The sequence below is a fragment of the Mytilus edulis genome, chromosome 6 (genome assembly GCF_963676685.1).
Source record: "Mytilus edulis chromosome 6, xbMytEdul2.2, whole genome shotgun sequence".
NCBI classification, from domain to species: Eukaryota; Metazoa; Mollusca; class Bivalvia; order Mytilida; family Mytilidae; genus Mytilus; species Mytilus edulis.
This window is the reverse complement of record NC_092349.1, coordinates 29,109,353-29,131,644: the sequence shown is the minus strand read 5'-3', so window position 1 is coordinate 29,131,644 and position 22,292 is coordinate 29,109,353. Positions and strand designations below refer to the sequence as shown.

General features: G+C 32.5%; 1 protein-coding gene across 1 annotated transcript in view; it reads left to right on the top strand.

The window, feature by feature from the left end:
• Positions 1–22,292, top strand: part of LOC139526330 (putative ankyrin repeat protein RF_0381) — an 86,489-nt gene that overhangs the window by 43,979 nt on the left and 20,218 nt on the right. The window contains exons 7-10 of the mRNA XM_071321463.1: positions 3,721–3,825; positions 5,044–5,145; positions 13,550–13,654; positions 16,366–16,467. Coding sequence (XP_071177564.1) covers positions 3,721–3,825; positions 5,044–5,145; positions 13,550–13,654; positions 16,366–16,467 — 414 coding nt within the window. The remainder of the gene's footprint in view (positions 1–3,720; positions 3,826–5,043; positions 5,146–13,549; positions 13,655–16,365; positions 16,468–22,292) is intronic.

The window sequence follows — 22,292 nt, the reverse complement described above, 5'->3', positions numbered from 1 at the left end:
ATTAGAATCGGTACGTCAATATTTTTCTTACAAAATTATATCTTTTGCTTTAAAATTAATTAAAATAACTAATTTGTATATTTTGGCTTTTGCACTCCGCTGCACTTGTTTGCACCTACAGGAACCTGCTGTTTGGTGCATGGTTGTTGTTTAATGTATTTCAAAGTGTTTCGCGTTTTTTAGAATATATAGACCGTTACTTTTTCCGTTTGAATGGTTTTACATTAGTCATTTTGGGGCACCTGATAGCTTGATGTTCGGTGTGATCCAAGACTCCGTGTTGGAGGCAGATGAGTAAAAATGTATAGTTTTACACGTATGAATCTAGCAATGACTAGCAGAGCACTAAAATGCGCATGACAAACAAACAGTTGGTATCCGGTATACGAGTACGTGGCGCATTTAAAACTAAGCTAAACGAAATTTGAACTTTCCAGGTGAATTAAAAACAACAAATGTTTTAATGTAAATTTTAAAAGTTCAGGACGGAATTGTTAAAATTAAATGCTTAACGTACCGTGGAAAAATATTATTGCATATTCTCGACGAAATAAAATTTTTGAACAGACGATTCCTTCATATAGATTAATGTTTGTGTACAATATCCAGTGGCATTCATCAGGCATGCTCTTTTTGGTACCTTTATTGGCTATTAAAAAACTACAAACTTTCTCGTTTAATTTTGTTTTCCTTTTTTTTAACACAGTCACTTCTCTTTTTTTTTATCTCAATAGCTGCTGCGTGTTTAGAATTAAAAAAAAACCAACTGATTACACTTTTCGCTGCATTTTTAAAATATGGCATCATTAACTATAAAAACAAATATTTTACACATGTATTTCTCTTTATTTCCTTTTAATTGTGGTGTTTGTAAGAGGTACAAATGTACATTTTTACTTTTCTGACTAAATCGATAACACTCAGAACGGTTAAACGATAGATACAAGGGGATGTTGTTCTGCTTGAGTGATTTACCTTACAAAAAGGTGGACACTTGAAAGTTTAAAAGCACTTAACATCCGTTTGATTTGGTTTAACGGGGGCGTGGCTAATTAGTTTGACGCAGTTTAACCAGATCTTAAATTATCTTGTTTTACCGCAAGGGAATCTACTTGACTGGTATTAAAATGATTTGATATTGATTGAAATGCATTAAAACTATTTTTTTTCCATTTCAGTCAATCTTTATTCAATTTTCATTTATCTTTTTTTAAATGCCGGTAAGGCGTTTTTATCCGTTCAAGCTAAATTTAATTTATTAGTGTAGATAAAAAATAGATTTTTATATTTGTCACACATAATATGTTTAAAAGTGTCAACTGGTTTTTATAGTTCGTTCTTATGTTGTACTGTTACATCACAGTTCTAACTGGTTAGAAAGAGGGGTTGAATCATGCTAACATGTTTAACCCCGCAACATTATAAATGTATGTGCTCGCCACATGGTGTATGTGCCTGTTCCAAGTCAGGAGAATGTAATTTAGTAGTTGTCGTTGTTGCATTTTTGTTTTTCGTGCATTAGTTTGTATATCAACTATGTCGTTTTTTTTTCTCGTATGCATTGTTTTACATTTGTCACTTCGAGTCCTTTTATAGCTGACTATACGGTATGGGCGTTTCTCATTTTTGAAGGCCTTACGGTGACCTATAGTTGTTTATTTCTATATCAATTGATCTCTTTTGAAGAGTTATCTCATATGCAATGATACCAATTTAAAAAAAAAAAAAACATTTCAGCTGATATCGGTTCAGTTGGATTTTGTATTCTGTGTCCAAAACGGACGTAGATTAGAGAAGCTAAAAATTGAACGTCAATTAGAGAAGTTAAAAAATGGACGTCATTCAGTGAAGCCAAAAATTGGATGTTGATTAGATATGCATAACACTGGCCGTCGATTTGAGGATATCTTTTTGTGACGCAAGATTTGGACGGTGGTTTAAGGGACGAACGTCGTTTACAGACCGGCCGTGGATCTGAGTCTTACATATATACTCAGCATGTAATTTATAAGATATGACAAATAGCAATATATACAAATGAACGATACTTGTTTATAACAACATATAAATATTAATACACCATTATCAAACTGACGAATGCATTTGTGTCAATCCTTGAAAAGGACTTGAGGTGGTTGTTAAGAACTGCACTTGAGGTGTTCCCGCTACCGTTCTCTATTGTACACGACGTCACCGTTGTTGTTATGTTAGTTATTTAAGGTTACAATGCAAGTATCATTGCAAGTAGACGTTCTGATTTCTAAGCCTTAATTTGTGTCCGATACAATCACTCTATGATATTGGTGCCGTGACCAGGATAATGTAGCAAAATATATGTTGCCATGGTAATTGATACATGTCTTCTCAAATACTTTTCTTAATTCCTTGTTCCCTGTTTTCTTCTTATATATTTGCTCAATTTCAAGTATTTTTAACTCACAAAACTTCTCCAGGTCGCATTCTTCTGTCTTTCTTGATGTCATTACATTCATCATAGATGTTGGCTGGTCATTGTAATTTGACCTATTTTTGATTTCACGGCAGTAGGTCCCTCACCTCTAATGATAAGGTTTTTTTTATAATTGACCAATAGTAGTCGGCTCCTACGAGTACTGAGGCTTGGAAATTGTCGTTCACGGTTACTGGGTGTGCGAGTTTAATCCCGGATAGGTACGAGACTTTAGCAGCTTTGCGGATGTAAGTTTTGAATGGTGCGGCGATTTCCGGTACGATCAATACTTTGATCGGCAATGTTCCTTCGTCTGTGAGCAAATTAATAGTTGTAGCGTTTAAGTGTTTAATTTTCATATTTTCTGCGTTGTCCCGAACCCGGATAAATTTAAACTGTCTGTGCCAGTAGTTGAGAACTGCAATTTAGCGGCTAAGTCATCTGTAATGAACGACCTCTGGGGGCCCTCACCAAAAAGAATGTTGGCATCTAAAGATTGTAGTTCTGAAATTACAGGATTGATTTCGGTTTTGAGCATGACTTTCGTGGTTGCCTGTGACTGTAAAATTGTGTCCGTTTCCTTCGCGTTGTGTTGAATGGTACTTACGTTCACACTATCTTCTTTATCTACTTGTGCATTATCCTTACATAAACTCGTGTGATGACGCTTATGACATTTTCCGCATGTTTTATTTGACTTACAATCAATCAAGTTATGATGTCCTAACGTGTGATGAAATACAACCCGGCGAGCGAAAATCGATGCAAAGGAAAATATAACAATGTGGACCAAATGAGACTATCGTGTAATTTTATTGACTGTCAACTGTTCGTGCTTTATTATAGAAATAATTGTATTCTGTTCGTGCTCATTATCAAAGACAGTTTAAGATATTCAAAGTTTTATATTTATCAGAGACAGTAATCCAAAATGAAATTTTCATAATTTATTTTCATTGTATTGCAATTAAATTCATTTGCGGGCCCCCAGAATGTAAAAGAATTGCACTTGAGGTGTTCCCGCTACCGCTCTCTATTGTACACGACGTCACCGTTGTTGAATGAAAATGTTTTATGAACACAAGCTATTAACATAAATCACATTTACTGTTTGAACAAAATTGCGATAAACAAAAAACGGTTTGAAATTCATCAACTTCTCGAAATGTTGGCCAATGTAATTTTTTGTATTGGAATCAATTGTATAATTATGATATGGTTTTTGTTAATTTTCATATGATGCTATGAACAGTGCAGGCTTTTTATTTTAGTTTGAAAGAGATACTCCCCTACATTTAGCTGTCAGTGGTGGAAATCTCGACATAGTGAAATTGTTTTTACAAAGAGCAGATATAGATCCAAGTAAAGAAAATAAGGTACGAGTTGACGTTTTGCACATTATTGTCAAACTTTGTTGAATCGTTCATTAAAATCAATGCCAATATAATGTTGTTTATACAAACTACACATATCTGCAAAATACTATAATTATCAGAGTAAACTTTTTTATGTATCCACAATTATCAAAAAACAAGAAATACTTATATCAAAATCATTGAGGTTTTATAGGAATCAAAGATAATTAATCGATTAAGATCCGTTTTCTTCGTTTAAGTTTTCTTTTGAATTTTAATCTGAAAGATAAAATTAAAACAAGGATGTATCACTCATGAAGGCATGTATATACTGCCACTACTTATTTGAATACAGTCTGAAAATGAAATTCCTCGATTACTGTAGATATAGTTAGTTATCAAAGGTACCAGGAGTATAATTCAGTACGCCAGACGCGCGTTTCGTCTACATAAGACTCATCAGTGACGCTGATATCAAAATATTAAAAGAGCCAGAAAAGTACAAAGTTGAAGAGCATTGAGGATTCAAAATTACAAAAAGTTGTGTCAAATACGGATAAGATAAAATAAGCATGGGATAAGAAAATTCTTTTTTTTTATATATAAATTCACAATTCTATAAACAGGAAATTTACAAAAATGACCACATTATTGATATTCATGTCAACATCAAATGTTGACTACTGGGATTGTGATACCCTCGGGGACGAAACGTCTACCAGCAGTGGCATCGACCCAGTGGTGTAAATAGTTATCAAAGGTACCAGGGGTCTGTTGTTCAACTTGTCGTTAGTGCTAACGCGTCGTTAAAATTTCTTAATCATTCGATTAAAATTAATCATATGATTAGTGTGTTGTTCAACTTGTCGTTAATTTTAACGCGGCGTTAAAAAGGCTAAAACTGTTGTTAAACTTAATCCACCTCTATGATAATGGTTATATCATGGCGACTTGTTTTTGTTGGTGGTGGAAACTAGAGTAAACAGACGGAACAATCGACTTTCTAGATAAATCGCAATCAATGTCAGTTAAAAAGGAATTTGTTTTTTTTACACACCTTATACATTTAATCCACAAGTACAATTTCATAAAAAATGCGATTGATGAACATAATTTTGCAGTTCTTTAATCTCGAATTTGTGGCCATTGTTATTTTTTTTTGTACTATAATCATTCGTATGACAAAGTGTTTTTATACGTCTGTATGATAATACGATCATTGAAAGCTTTTCATTTTAGTATGGTTATACTCCCTTCCACACAGCTGTCAAAGGTGGATTCATCAACATAGTTCAATTTTTATTAGAAAGAGCAGATTTTGATCCAAATAAAACTGACAAGGTACGTCATGACGCACTTTACAGGATTGTCAAACTTTGTCAAATAAAATATACAGATCCCAAAAAAATAATACGGTATAAATATATTGGTCGAGTTTTCCAATTGCTAAATCGTTTGAGACATCCAATAAAAGGAAAGAAAAATAATGTTTAAATAACACATTTCCTGATACATATTGACAAAAAGTAAATGTGATATTACTTCATATGAAAAAACTTTCAACTACGTCACAAATGACGTAGATGTAAACAGCGTGTATGTTTCTGTTAAACATGTTCAATACATTTGACTGCTTTAACTATATCTAGTCTTATTTCGATTGCCTTTATTGTAACCTCTTTCTTCATATCTGCCCGTAATGATACTAGCTTGTATGATGTGAGTACAAATTACCATTATAGTGTTGTTTATTTGGTTGTTGAGGTTGACGCCACGTACAATAATGGCCATACGAAGGGGACCATACTTTTGTTGGTGGAAGATGGGGAAATAAACACAGAAAAATTGCACTTCTATAAATTATGCAAAGTTTATCATGTGAATAAGATTTGAATACACATCACCATGCACAATATTATGTACAGAAGTAATTAACTGATACCACATTTACAGTTTCAACGAAATTACGGGAAATTATGAAATTCATTGCCGTCTCGAAATGTTTGCCAATGAATTGAATTTTACTCTTATCATTTGTATGAATTGTTTTTTTTAACTTTCATACGATGCTATGAACAGCGCAGTTTTTGATATTGTCCGGTATTTTTCGAGAGCAACAGTGGAACGGTCCGGGTTTTTTCAAACAGAGGGTTTGGGTATTTTAATGAAAATTTGAATCAGAAAAAAGACATTCTAGACTCTTTCTAGTATATAACTGTCCCTCAGTGTAGAATAATGGCATATATTCACAATAAATCATCAAAACATATTATATAGTTACACACTAAGGGATATGTGTGACTGGTTAAGAAACCCTAACGGACGTATCCCCAAAGTGTATAACTGTCTAACACCTGATGTTAAACCCTTTATTTGTATATTTTGAATATTAAATGAGAAAGAATGAATAGCATTTTTATTAATAGTATCAGATCCTGATTAATAATAATTTTTATTGTTTTTAAATAAAACCCTACTATTTACCTTACTATGACATCTTCATACAAAATTTGACAATTGAGTCGATGTTACAAGGCTTAGAGTCAATATTGACATTTTCCATATTCCCGTTTAATCCATGTGCTAATATGGAGCAGCAGGCCATGGTTGGCTGTATCGTATAATAAAATTGAAAATGGAAATGGGGAATGTGCCAAAGAGACATAAACCCGACCATAGAAAAAAACAACAGCAGAAGGTCACCAACAGGTCTTCAATGTAGCGAGAATTCCCGCACCCGGAGGCGTCCTTCAGTTGACCCCTAAACAAATAATGATAATGAACGCCAAACTAATCGTGCATTCTTATTATCAAACAATACATCATGTTCATGGTATGCAGTTGTCAATATGGACGGGTATAAGACGGACGACATTTTGATTCATTCGTTGGATTTGACAGAAAGACCTGACGATAATGCAATCTTTATTATCCAAAGTACTTACATGTTTCAGTTTAATAAAGATACTCATACATGTATTTTGCATGTAACGGGTTTACAAAAAGCCTCCCAATGTCGGCTCAACAGTTTACAAACATTCATGGTCGAACATACTGAGGCATATATGAGTTTGGATTAAAAATACGACGACCAGATACGCTTAGCATACAAAAATATATGTTGCATATGTAGGAACCCATCTTGTTGGGTAATCCAAGGGGATGGGGTCCAAGAGCTGGAACCCCCCTTTTTAACGATCAATGTTTTTGAATGGAAACATATGACTGGAACCCCCTTTTTATCTTGGGTTGACTACCCCTTTTTAAACTGACTGGATCCGCCACGTGGTGCCCATATTAGTCTTCAACGAACTAAACTTTATATTTATTTTTTCATTAAGACTTAGTCCGAATGAAATCTAAATGTTTTGAATATATAATTTAGATAAAAGTTTTCTACTTGTATGTTTAAAACATTGCAATATTGGATTAGAATTAAAGCTTCAAGCAATGGAGTATTTAAATAGTTTTTTTGCTAATTGGAATTGCCTGAAATATATTTTATGAAACAGTTTGTAGTGAATATAATGAGTTAACTCTCATATTCATGTTAAACACAAATTTCTATTTTTATGAAAAAAATGAACTGTGTTTATTTATGTAGAAGCAGGGTTTTTTTCAGACCTTGTGGTCAAAATTTAGACAGCAGTGAGGAATCAGAAAAATGCTATGTGATAAAACATATTATACTAAAGGAGACCTTACCTCCTACCCAATCCCCCACAAACACATAAACATCCTTGAATGAAATATTAAAAAAACCACACACACCTAACCCGCTCCATTTCTATTACCATTGACATTAAAATTAAAATTAAATCCCATAAATAATTAACAACGACATTATTGGTTCATCAGCTTAACACACTATATGTATGGGTGTCTCAATCTGAATTATCTATGATGATTACATCATGAATATATGTTAGACTCAGATCGGCGTCCAGTTTCTAATCGACGACCGTTCCTCAAATTGACGTCCAAATCTGATGTCACATTCTCAAATCGACGTCCATTATTTTGTTACTCTAATCGACGTCCAATTTGATGTCAGGTATTGCCAAAACGACGTCCTATTGATTGTGTATTCTTCTCAAATCGATGTCAAATATCAATAAATGATTAATTACTGGACTTACACTTATACATTTGCATGTTTTGTCGCGTTTTTATGACAACTAAATTTTCAAGTATTTATACATACTTCCATCAAAAAAGTTTTTTTTAAACCCGAAATAGTATGTTAATGTTTATCTTCGTAAAATATTAATCCAATCGATCTACATTGTAGTGTGTCATTCATATTTATATATTAAAAAAAAATACATGCATCATGCATATCAGTGTTAGTCAATGAGAAAACAACTCAACGACAAAAAAAAAAAACGACATCTAGAGAGCATTCTTTAGTCTGCAACAATAGACACTATATAGATATGGGTTCAAATTATTGTTGAAAGCCGTACAGTTGCCTATAATTTCTCAAATTCACTTTATTTGAACTCTTGTGGATAGTTGTCCTGTTCCATTAGAAATCATATCACATCTCCTAACTTTAATGTAGTTTAAATCTCCAAAATTTAAAAATTACACAACTTGTTGAAATATTAGTAGGTAATGCATTAAAAAAATAGATTTTTATATCTGTGACACATAATATGTATGTTCCGGACCATATGAGTATTTGGACCATACGCGTATGGTCATGACCATATGGGTATATACTCATATGGTCCGACCATACGCGTATGGTCGGGGTAATTAACACTCTGTTACAGTTTACTTTTAATACTTCTAAACTCTTCATATGGTATGACCGTTCATTCAAAAGACGCTATCATATAGGTAATTTTATCGTTATATTATAATAAAAAGATAAGCTAAATAAAAGCAAGAAGTTTCACATTGTTAATTTTACTTAATTGTCAAATTTAAAGTAAACACATTTTATACCGATGGTCATTACTGATGGTCATAACCGATTTGTTATTACGAGTAAATGGCAATATGTCGACTAAAAAATTAAATTCCAAAAATTTCTTAATGAACTGTTACATAAGAAGTCACTGGAAAGTAGCATACTATTAGTTTATTTAAGTTGTGTTGTGAAGATGGTGTATTGCAGTCAACCATTTTACGATATTTGAGATCTAGAGCTTCTTAAAAAAAATGTAGACATCAGAATTGCCAAAGACCTCGATATCACTGTACGCAGGCTTGTTTTTCACTCGCAAACAAAATGTGTAAATGAAAAAGATCGTGCACAAAACTTGCAAATGCAAAAAAGCTATGATACCGTGTGGAAGTGAATGTCATCCAAGCCTACATGCACTAATGAAAACTAACTATGGCATCAATATTAAATTTTTACGTAGTTTTTTTTTATTATAAAATTAAAAAATTGTCATGTTTTAAACCATCACTGTTTTTTTTAGATAAAGTTCTTGTATTATTGAAACGTTTATAATGTAATTTGGAAAAATAAATATACCTATATTGTCCAAATACTCATATGGTCCGGCACGTTAATAACCAAACGAGTATTATACTCATATGGTCCGACCATACGCGTACGGTCGGACCATACGCGTATGGTCGGACCATATGAGTATACGCATATGGTCATGACCATACGCGTATGGTCCAAATACTCATATGGTCCGGTACATGTATAAAAGTGCCAACTGGTTTTTATAGTTCGTTCTTATGTTGAATTGTCACATCACAATTCTAACTGGTTAGAAAGAGGGATTGAAACATGCTAACATGTTTAACCCCGTAAAATTATGAATGTATGTGCTCTCCACATTATGTATGTAAGTGCCTGTTCCAAGTCAGAAGAATGTAATTTAGTGGTTGTCGTTGTTGCATTTTTGTTCATCGTGCATTATTTTGTACATCAACTATGTCGTTATTTTCTCGTTTGAATTGTTTTACATTTGTCACTTTGGAACTTCTTATAGCTGACTATACGGTATGGGCGTTTTTCATTTTTCGAAGGCCGAACGGTGGCCTATATCAATTGTTATCTTGTGAAGAGTTGTCTCATAAGCATACCACTTCTTTGTTTTTAAAAAAAAATATTCAGCTGATATCGGTTCAGTTGGATTTTGTATTATTTGTCCAAAACGGACGTAGATTAAAGAAGCTAAAAAAATGAACGTCAATTAGAGAAGTAAAAAAATGGACGTCGTTCAGTGAAACCAAAAATTGGCCGTCGATTGGATAGGCATAACATTGACCGTCGATTGAGGATATCTTTTTGTGATGCATGATTTGGACGGCGGTTTGAGGGACGGACGTCGAGCAGACACCGGACGTGAATCTGTGTCTTACATATATACTCTGCATGTAACATATAAGATATGACAAACAGCAATATATACAAATGAACGATACGTGTATATAACAACATATAAGTGTTAATACACAATTATCAAACTGACGAATGCATTTGTTTCAATCCTTGAAAAGTACTTTAGGTGGTTGTTAAGAATTGCACTTGAGGTGTTCCCGCTACCGCTCGCTATTGCACACGACGTCGCCGTTGTTTTGACGTTAGCTATTCAGCGTTCCAATGCAAGTATCATTGCTGGTAGACGTTCTCATTTCTAAGCCTTAATTTGCGTTCGATACAATCACTCTACGATATTGGTGCCGTAACCAGGATAATGTAGTAAAGTATATATTGTCATGGTAACTGATACATGTCTTCTCATATACTTCTCTTAATTTCTTGTTCCATGTTTCCTTCTCATCTATTTGCTCAATTCCAAGTGTTTCTAACTTCCAAAACTTCTCCAGGTCGCATTCTTCTGTCTTTCTTGATGTCATTACATTCATCATATATGTTGGCTGGCCATTGTAACTTGGTGTACCGTAAAGTGGTCCTGACAGTAAATAACCTATTTTTGATTTAACGGCAGTAGGTCCCTCACCTCTAATGATATGGTTTCCTATAATTGACCAATAGTAGTCGGCTCCTACAAGTACTGAGACTTGGCTATTGTCGTTCGCGATTACTGGATGTGCGAGTTTAATCCGGATATGTACGATAATTGAGCACCTTTAAGTGGTACGGCGATTTCCGGTAGATCAATACTCTGATCGGCAATTTTCCTTCGTCGGTGAGCAAATAGATAGTTGTAGTTTTTAAGTGTCTAATTTTCGTACTTTCTGCGCTGTCCCCGAACCCAGATAAATTTAAACTTTCTGTGCCAGTTATTGATAACTGCAATTTAGCGGCTAAGTCTTCTGTGATGAACGACCTCTGTGCGCCCTCATCAAAAAGAATGTTGGCATCTAAAGATAGTAGTCCTGAACTTATAGGATTTATTTCGGTTTTTGAGCAGAAAATTCGTGGTTGCCTGTGAATGTAAAATTGTGTCCGTATAATTCGCGTTGTGTTTAATGGTACTTACGTTCACACTATCTTCTGTATCTATTTTTGCATTATCCTTACATAAACTCGTGTGATGACGCTTATGGCTTTTTTATTTGATTTACAATCAACCAAGTTATGATGTTCTAACGTGTGATGAAATACTACCCGCCAGACGAGCGAAGACCGATGCAAAGGAAAAGATAAAAATGTGGACCAAATGAAACTATCGTATAATCATATGAACTGTTAACTGTTCGTGCTTTATTACAGAAATATTTTTATTTTATTCGTGCTCATTATCAAAAACAATTAAAGATATTCAAAGTTTTATATTTATCAGAGACAGTAATTCAAAGCGAAATTTTCATAATTTATTTTCAATTTATTGTAATTAAATTCATTTGCGGGCCCCCAGAATGTTAAAAATTGCACTTGAGGTGTTCCCGCTGCCTCTATCTATTGTACACGACGTCACCGTTGTTGTGACGTTAGCTATTCAGGGTTACAATACATGTACCATTGCAAGTAGACGTTTCTATTTCTAAGCCTAATTTGTGTCCGATACAATCACTCTACGATAGTGGTACATACCACTATATGGAGATAACTCTGTGAAACCAGCTGAACTTCTTAGTCACGTTCTATTGTTTAGAAAATATGAAGCTTCTCAAAAATCAAAATTAGTTTTTTTCAAACTGCTATGTATTCGACCATTTTCAGAGTCAGGTTCAATTTTGTTTGTAATTTTGATATTCTTGACAAAGCCTCAAAGACAAATATTTTGTCAAAATTTAATGAAATTTAAACAAGCCAAATTAATTTCAGTCAAAGTGTTGAGTACCACCTAGTTTTGAACATTGTTATTGTTTATTGTTTTAAACATAAATACAGTAACACATAACATTTTAAGCTGTAGGAAATTTGTATAATCACTCGAAAAAACATGAACGCACTCGAGAAAGGCCGGACTGCTCTCGAAAAACCGAACACAAACTAACGTTTTCAAAGCAATAACACGATTTTTTGTATTTTGTTTAAACATACGAAAAGTCGTGCGAGGTCATTGATCGTTATTCGTTTTTGATTAGATAACAACAGAACCCAAAAAGTCATTCCGGATGAATGATAAATTTTCGTACAAGAATGAATGTGAAGATATTTTTTTTATGAATATATAGGAAAATACTTTTTTTGTGAAATAGCTATGACTATTTGTAACAACTATAATAATAGTCCAATGTGTTAAGATAATTAAACCAATGTATTGTATTAGTTAACTTTACTGAATATTATCCCTGGGTATTCAGTGGTAATGTAACAGGGTAACTTGATGAAATGCTGTACACCAAGTTTAATTGTTAAACAACAATATATTCAATAAAGAATAAATAAGAGTGAAAAACAAACATATTTATCTAAAATGGATTGGGAAACAAGTTTTTGCAACTTATATTAATCCCTTTCCACTTTTCGAGTACGAATGCTGCCTTATAGCGGCATTAACCTGCTCTTTTTCGAAACCTGCAAGGGTGTTATTAACGAATTTTTGTAACGTGTGTGTATGTGTAAGGATATATAGATTCCATGTAAGTATTTCCTTCTACATTTGCATCGGGTTGTGTATAAAAAATCGCTTTATTCTTCATTTTGAAATTAAAGCATTTTAAGGCTAATTTTATCTTTTGTGTGTGTATAATCTGGATATCTTACCGTAATTATACCAACTGTTATAATATGAGTGTGATTCAACTTACCATGATATGTTCGTGTATTTGTTTGTTGGAGTATGAAGCTTCGCTCAGTAATATTGATTATACCATGGCGACCAGTTTTTGTTGGTGGAGTAAACAGACAGAACAACCGACTTTATGAAACACTGGCAATATTTGTCAACTTAAAAGGAATTGGAATTAACATCACCATGAACATGATATATGGACACAAGTTATTTACTAAAAACGGTTTTGGAATTCTTTTTATGATGTTGAACTTTTGGCTAATGTTTTGCTTTTGTACTCTAATCATTTGTATGACAATGTTTGTTTATACGAAGGGGACCATATTTTTGATGGTGGAAAATGGGAAAATAAACAGACAGAACAACCGAACGTCTGCAAAACAGGCAACCATTGTCAATGTAAACGGGATTTAGTGAAAATGAAAATGTTTTATGAACACAAGCTATTAACATAAATCACATTTACAGTTTAAACAAAATTGCGATAAACAAAAAACGGTTTGAAATTCATCAACTTCTCGAAATGTTGGCCAATGTATTTTTTGTATTGTAATCAATGGTATATATATTGTTTTTGTTAATTTTCATATGCTGCTATGAACAGTGCAACCTTTTCATTTTAGTATGTTGGTGATACTCCCCTACATTTAGCTGTCAGTGGTGGAAATCTCGACTTAGTGAAATTGTTTTTACAAAGAGCAGATATAGATCCAAGTAAAGAAAATAAGGTACGAGTTGACGTTTTGTTCATTATTGTCAAACTTTGTTAAATCATTCATTAAAATCAATGCCAATATAATGTTGCTTATACAAACTACGCATATCTGCAAAATACTATAATGGTCTTAAGTTAATGTTTTCAGTTTCTGACACTGTATCATATCATTACTTTGGCAGTTTTCCGTATATTTGTATTCTTACTATTATTTCCCTTAAGGTCCTAAGACTCCTGACATGACTATGTATATGATGATACAGCTTTTGTGTTTTATATTTTTTGGACTCCCGATAGTGCTGAATCTAAAGGTTTGACTCGGACGCATGCCATTTGTATAGCGGGCTTTGATTTGTGTGCCTCGTAGCAATAGTTTACTTAAATCAAACTGTATTTTTTAAGATGTGATTATGAAGTTCTATTAATTATCATCGTCAAACGCTTGTTTAGTGTTGATATCATTGCTAGTTGTGACTGTGTGTTTGTCATGATCTAAAACAAATAGTTGATATAATGTATGTATACTATATATGCTGCTAGATCCCAATTATTGTCACGTCAAACAATTTAGATTGTTTTGATTGATCAAGCAACATTATCAATTTAATGGAACTATATATAATTGTCATGCAAATGGGAGTTTGAGCGAGCTATAAACCACATTAACGTCAACATTTTCTTTTAAAATTGCCTATACCAAGTCAAGAATATGTCAGTTACTGTCAGGTCTTTCCATTGGTTTTGTCAGTTTTTACAGACTTCATCTTTTTGATTTCACCGTTGAGTTCCTCGTTGGTACATTATTGTATCTAACAATCATGAAGCATGATTTCATGGACACTATAGATCTCAATTATCTGTTTTGTTTTTCGCAAAAGAGTGCCTATTTACTATACTCCAAGGAACAATTCATTCAGACATATGTCTGTATTTGTTTGTTATGTCTGGTAATGGTATAGGTTTGTGGATATATTATTTCTATGTGTACGTATTTGGTTTAATCAATACTTTAAGTGTTTGACAATGTTGGAGGATGAACCTGTAGGAAATAGACAGAAAAACAGACTTTCTGGAAAACTAGCAGTCTTTATCAATTGAATAGGGATTCGAATACATGTCACCATGAGCATGCTGAGTGTACAAAATATATTAACTTAGTCCTTATGTACAGAAGTTATTAACTAAATCTGTATGTGCATCAATTATAAAAAAAAAAAACAAAGGATAGCAAAGGGACAGTCAAACTCATAAATCTAAAATAAACTGATAACGCCATGGATAATAAATAAAAAGACAAACAGACAAACAATAGTGCACATGACACAACATAGAAAACTAAAGAATAAACAACACGAACCCCACCAAAAACCAGTCTGTACCAATCATGTCTTATACCTATACCAAACCAATTGCAACCAAAATGTCGAATAACAAACAGGTTTTGTAAAATTTCAATATTGACAACAAATCTAAACCTCCTGACTGCACCTGTGCTAGTTCACAATTCACCTAAAATCCGGCTGGCAACGTTATTACCGTTGACCTCAACATTGTCAATAACACTTCCCTGCGAAATATGTTATCCAAAGGTCCTTAATTTCGTCAGCCTAAATACATCAGTTTGAAAGAAACCTTCAACATTCTTTTTGTAAAGAATCACTCTGAATCAAATTAACAAAACAAAATTCTGAAACTAAGATTATCAAGATGCTTAATTTCTCACTTGACAACATATTTGTTACGTTTGGAGGACGTGTTTTCCACAGACTGTTGGCATTCCAATGGGAACCAATTGAGCCCCTTTCTTGCCTACTTCGTTTTTTATTATAATGAGGCTGGCTTCATTCAGGAACTTCTTAGGAAGAAAGATACTCTTACTAAATAATTCAGAATTTGGTTACTATGTTGAACACATTTATCTCATCGAATTAGACAAAAAGGATACACAGATACAGTATCTCCCAATTGATACGATATTCCCAGGCTAGTATACCTTAACATGATTTCCTTGATAGATGGTTCTGGCACACAAGGAAGCTAATAAGCCAAGAGTTCCAAAAGTTAAAGTTGAAATCATCCCTTCGTAAATTTTACTGACGCCATCACGAGTTGGTTGACCATTACGGAATAATCGTTTCACAGATCATATCGTATATGTTCCCTACATCGTAAATACAATCCCATTACCCATTTTACGAACATGACCTACATAATTAGACTATTGACTGGGTTTGTAATAAGATGAGCACCAGATGCGTGTATTGTGTTCTATCATTTGTCTGTTTGTCTTTTACTTTTTACGTTGTGGCGTTGTCTATCGATCTCTCTTGTATCTTTCGACACTCTTTTATTTCGTGCACTGAGACCTATTTTCGGAAATCTACCCGTAATGATACAAACAGTTATACAAAGAGTGTAGGATAACTTACCATGATGCTGTTGGTGTATTTGTTTTCTATTGGAGTATACAGCTTTTGTCGGTTTTTGTTGGGGATGACAATGGAGTACACAAATAGAACAAACTACTTTATGTTATATTAAATGCGATTCGAATACACAGTTTATTAAGTCTCAGAAAAAAATGCGATTAAGAAAAACTATTTTGAAATTCATCATTCTTGAATTGTTAGCTAATGTTTTTTTTTGTACTTTAATCATTTGTATGACATAGTTTGTATTACACGTCTGTATGATAATATGAACATTGTAAACCTTTAATTTCAGTATGGTGACACTCCCTTACACGCAGCTGCTGAAGGTGGATTCATCAACATTGTTAAATTGCTATTAGAAAGAGCAGATATAGATCCGAAGAAAGAAAATAAGGTATGTGATGACGTCCTTTACAGGAAAGTCCAACTTTGAAAAATCTTTCATTAAACCAAATAAGAATAAAACTGAAAATGTTTTATTGATATAACTCCCAAAAAATATGAATAAATTAGTTTAGTAGTACAATTGCTAAATCGTTTGAGACATCTAAAAAAAAGAATAAAACATGATATTTTACTTACACATATCATAATACATATTAAAAAAAGTAAATTTGATATCATTGCTTACAAAACAACTTTCAACTCCGTCACAAATGACGTAAATGTAAGCAGCTTGTCTGTTTCTGTTATATCATTATGACAACTTGAACTATTTCTTGTCCTATTTCGATTGCCTTAATTGTAACATCTTTCTTGAAATCTGCCCGTTATGATACCAACTGTTATACTACAAGTGCGAAACAACTAACACTGATGTTGTTGGTGTATTTGTTTTGTTGGAGTATACAACTTTTGTCGGTTTTTGTTGGGGATGACAATGGAGTACACAAATAGAACAAACTACTTTATGTTTTATTAAATGCGATTCGAATACACAGTTCATTAACAGCCTCAGAAAAAAATGCGATTAAGAAAAACTATTTTGAAATTCATCATTCTTGTCCTATTTCGATTGCCTTTATTGTAACATCTTTCTTGAAATCTGCCCATTATGATACCAACTGTTATACTACAAATGCGAAACAACTAACAACGATATTGTTGTGTTTTTGTTTTTTGAGTAAGACGCCACGTACAATAATGACCATACCAAGGCGATCAGGTTTTTTGTTGGTAGAGGATGGGAAAATAAACACACAAAACAACCGTTGTCAATGAAAACTGGATACGATTACACATCACCATGGAAATGTACTATGCACACAAGTAATTTATATAAACAGTTTTAACGAAATTGCGATTTGCAAAAAAGATTGAATTTCATTGACTTCCCGAAATGATGACAAATGCATTTTTGTACTTTTATCATGTAATATAATTGTTTTTGTTAGCTTCCATATCATGCTATGAACAGTAAAAGCTTTTTTATTTTAGTCTACTAAAACTCTTTTACACTCAGCTGCTAGAGGTGGAAATCTTGACATAGTTGAATTGTTATTAGAAAGAGCAGATATAGATCCAAACTGTGAAAATAAGTTGACGTTTTTCTTTCATACTTGTAAAACATTGTTGAATCTTTCATCAAAATCAACTTCAAAATAATGTTGCTGATAAATTCTATATACATCTCTTCAAAATACCTATATTTTCAGAATGCAAAAAGCTTAACGTCATCAAAAGTAAAATCACAAAAATACTGAGCTTAGAGGAAAATCAATTTGAAAAGTCCATAATCACATGACAAAATCAAAAAACAAAACACATCAAAATCGAATGGACAAGAACTTCATATTCCTGACTTGGTACAGATATTTTCAAATGTAGAAAATGGTGGATTAAACCTGGTTTTATAGCGCTAACCATCTCACTTTGATGACATTCGAAATACCAAAACACACTTCAACTCAAATAATTTTGATCTTATAGAAATCAAAGACTGTCAATCTATTAAGATTCGTTTTCTTAGTTTCGGTTTATTTTGCATTCCAATTGCACATTTAATTAAGACAAGGATTTATCATTCATTAACGTATGTATATACAACAACTACTTATCTGATAAAGTGTGGAAATGGGAAAACTCGATGACTGTAGATGTAGTATTATTGTAAAAGAAAGATGCACACAGTTAATTAAGTTCACTACCAACTGAAGATATGATTCCGATTATGATATATTGCATGATATATGATCAAATGTGTTTTAAACCTGAAGAAAAATATGTTTTTCTTTGTTTCATATCAAACAGCATAGATCAATCATCTGTGTTTTTATGATTGATGAGTCTGATTAAAAGAAAATTAATTATTTTCTAAATAAAAAGCTCACTGCTTGAAATGATGCATTTAATATGAATTTAAATGCATAGTTTATGCATATCAAATTTCAAATTAAAATAAAATCTATGCATTGCACTGAAAATTATCGAATTGAACTAGAATTTAAACTGAATTCAATTAAAATAAATTTCAAATTTTTAACCTAGTTTAAGATATTTTAAAATCTTATTCATTTTCAAATAAATGTTCGCCTTAATAAACATTGATCTTTTTTAAATATATAATAAACTTTAAAGTAAGATAAAAAAAAAAAACTTACATAAATTTCAAGGTTAATTGTAAACAATTTAAAAAAAATCCATATTTTTGGGTTTATAACTTATGTTAATTAGAACTTCCATTAGATTTAATACGATTTAAGGTAAATATAAGTCTTTTTTATCCGAAGTATCTAAAAAAATAGTCATGGAAATAAAAAATTAAGAAAAAGACGGAAGTTTTGCTCTCTTAGTGTTTTCTTCTCTGGTGGAAAATACCTTTACTTTAACTAAAAAATCTGGTTTGGAAATGTATCATTATAAGAAAAATTGAATACAAAAGGACATTCAATGAATATAATTTTGAAGCCTTGAAGCAAATCATGGATCTTTCAACTTTTCTTATTCATATTTACAAAGTTTAAGACTTAAAAGGAATAGATTGCTTCTCAGTTTAATACCAGTAGAATAACCTTTGTGGTTTGGAATTTACAAATATATAATATGCCAGTCTCATTGAAGACTGTAAAGATAAAACTACAGTTACTGGTATCTAAATATCATAAGTCATTCATTTTCAAAGTTCAATACTAGTTTGCTAATCATGCCTTTACTTATATGTAAAGAATGCCAATGCCTCTGAATTTATTTGACAACTTAAAGTGTAAAAATTTAAGACATACAAAAAAGCCTGAACGTTTGAAATAAACTGCACAGGACAAGGATCTCTCTGCGTGATTTTGATTTTGGCAATTGGAACAGATATATCATATTTACCCGCGTCTTGCGCATGAATTTCTTAACAAATACGATTTTCAGACTTTTAAAAATGTTTTTGGTGTCTCAGCAAAACGTTAATGAGCCATATTGTCAAAAGGTTCATGTAAACGTACCCCGATCTTATAGGCAATAACTTAGTGTCAACCTGACAAATCATACAGGATGTTCTTGAGGTTTTGGTTTCAGGTGCTGAAGTTGTGTATTATTGTATTATTTTTGCCGTTTTACATTTTTGTATTCTTACTATTAAGTCCCTTATGGTTCTGACGTGACTATGTATATGTCTAACAAGCATCGTGGTTTTGGCTTTGTGGTTTTCTTAATTCTGCTTGATCTAGAGGGTTCACTCGTAAGCATGACCTTTGTGTAGCGTCATGTGTCTCTCGTATTTATAATTTACTTAAATCATACTGTATCGGGAACTTGTTGTGTATTGACGTCTTTGCTAGTTGTAACTGTTCATTTGTCATGATCTAAAAAAAACCAGTCATATTGTAAATATATATATACCGTTTCGATCCCTAACATCACTGAAGAGACATTTATTGTCGAAATCCGGATCTGGTGTACATAAAAGTATTGACACCTCATGCTTGTGGCATAACTTCTTGGCCACAAGTTTATTGTTTACTGTTAAGTATTAAATTTATATTAATATCCATTTTGTTACATTTTGCGATCAATTTTATTTGGCAATCGCCAATGGCAGTCAGCAGGGTTAAAGAACATCAGTTGTTCGACCTCAGGTGTCAGTCCACCAATTAAAAATCCCTATCTGTTCAACCAAATTTTGCAATTTCACAGCTTTCTAAATATTTTACCTTAAGTTTAACTTCATAGAAACCAGGTATATCCTTAATTGTACATGTATCAGCTTTCTACATGCCAATTTTCACCATACCTTTAAAGCCTTCGTACAAAATAACTGACCATCAAACAGAGGTACTCCAAAAAAAACCTGGTTTTCTGGAAATCTAAAATTAGTTTACTCTGGAGAGCAATAATCCTCAATTTTTAATGCAAACTTATAGACAAATAAATTTTGACTCAAAATGGTATAGATATATTTCTCTTTCACCTAAAGTTTCATTTCTGCAAATTTGTTGGTTAGTGTAAGTAAACAAGGACATCAAAAGCACTATTTTGTGTCAGAGTAGGGCTACTTTTACATACATTCTAAATTGGAGGGAGTAATTGGTGGTCTGACACCTGAAGAGCAAAAAAAGTTGATCAGAAATCTTTTGTTTTGTTTATTCTTAATCCTTAGTCAATTTGAAGTTAAAAACATCCTTTTTGAGCATAATGCGACTCATATTACAAATTTCACAGCTCAATTTACCCTGACTGTAATGTAAGCCTTTGATAGAAAAGACTTGAAAATCTCATTTTGGACTAGAGAAACATAAACTTTCAATATCAAGATCAGGTTTGGTTGATTTTTCCTTGTTTGTTCTATTGCTTTAAAGACTTTCCACAATTTTTACAATGAGTTTAATAAAAAAATCCAAGGTATTGAAGAGTCAAGGAATATTGAGCCCCCTTTTTTACACCTGGTGTCAGTAATGGGACTATTAACTGATCAAAAGTGCAGTCATGGTCATTAATCTGTTTTATTTACTATCAGTCAATAAAATTTAAAGTATAAAACTTTCATTTGGGATAATAAATGAGATTTTTGTGAGTTTAGGCAGTGTTTATATCAGGCTATGTTAACTGCCGTATACATGGTATGCCGCAATGATATAAGGGGTATAAATCAAATAATTTCATCAAATCTTCATGACAACATTTTTTTTTGGGTAGCAATCAACCTATGTTTAAATGTTTAACACCACAGAAACAACTTACTGTGCATTTATAACAAATTATAACATTTTGTATATGAAAGCATATTGTCAGGGTGGGAAAAGCTAAAAATAGCACACATTCAGGTTTAATGCTCTAAATTTGCAATATGTGACTTTTTGCTCCAAAAATGATTTAAATGTGGCTACTATTATTTCAAATGATCAGTTAAGACCAAACAATCAATTGTTTTCTGAATTTTGGGTTTCACCGCATTTCTCTTAAAGGTGTCAGACCACCAATTAAAAATCCCTATCTGTTCAACCAAATTTTGCAATTTTTACAGCTTTCTAAATATTTTACCTTAAGTTTAACTTCATAGAAACCAGGTATATCCTTAATTGTACATGTATCAGCTTTCTACATGCCAATTTTCACCATACCTATAAAGCCTTCTAACAATATAACTGACCATCAAACAGAGGTACTCCAAAAAAAAACTGGTTTTCTGGAAATCTTAAATTAGTATACTATGGAGCGCAATAATCCTCAATTTTTAATGCAAACTCACAGACAAGTAAATTTTGGCTCAAAATAATCTAGATATATTTTTCTTTCACCTAAAGTTTCATTTCTGCAAATTTGTTGGTTAGTGTAAGTAAACAAGGACATCAAAAGCACTATTTTGTGTCAGAGTAGGGCTACTTTTACATACGTTCTAAATTGGAAGGAGTAATTAGTGGTCTGACACCTTAGTCAAATGCGTTTTGTTTAAATATACTTTTTCACTTTTTTAGTCTTTTGGAAAAATGTTGTTTGTGCTGTATTATGACCTTTCTACAACTAAATTTGTTTTGTTTGAATTGATCACGCATCATTGTCAATATAATGCAAATATAAGTAATTGTCATATAAGTGAGTGGGAGGCTAATCGAGAAATAAAACCACATTAACACCAACATTAAATTTAAAAAATGTCAATACCAAGTCAGGAATATGCCAGTTGATGTTAGATCTTTCCATTGGTTAAAGAATTCGAGCCTTTCTTTTTGTCAGTTATTACAGACTTCACCTTAATGATTTAACCGCTGAGTTCGATATTTGTGTTTGTACATT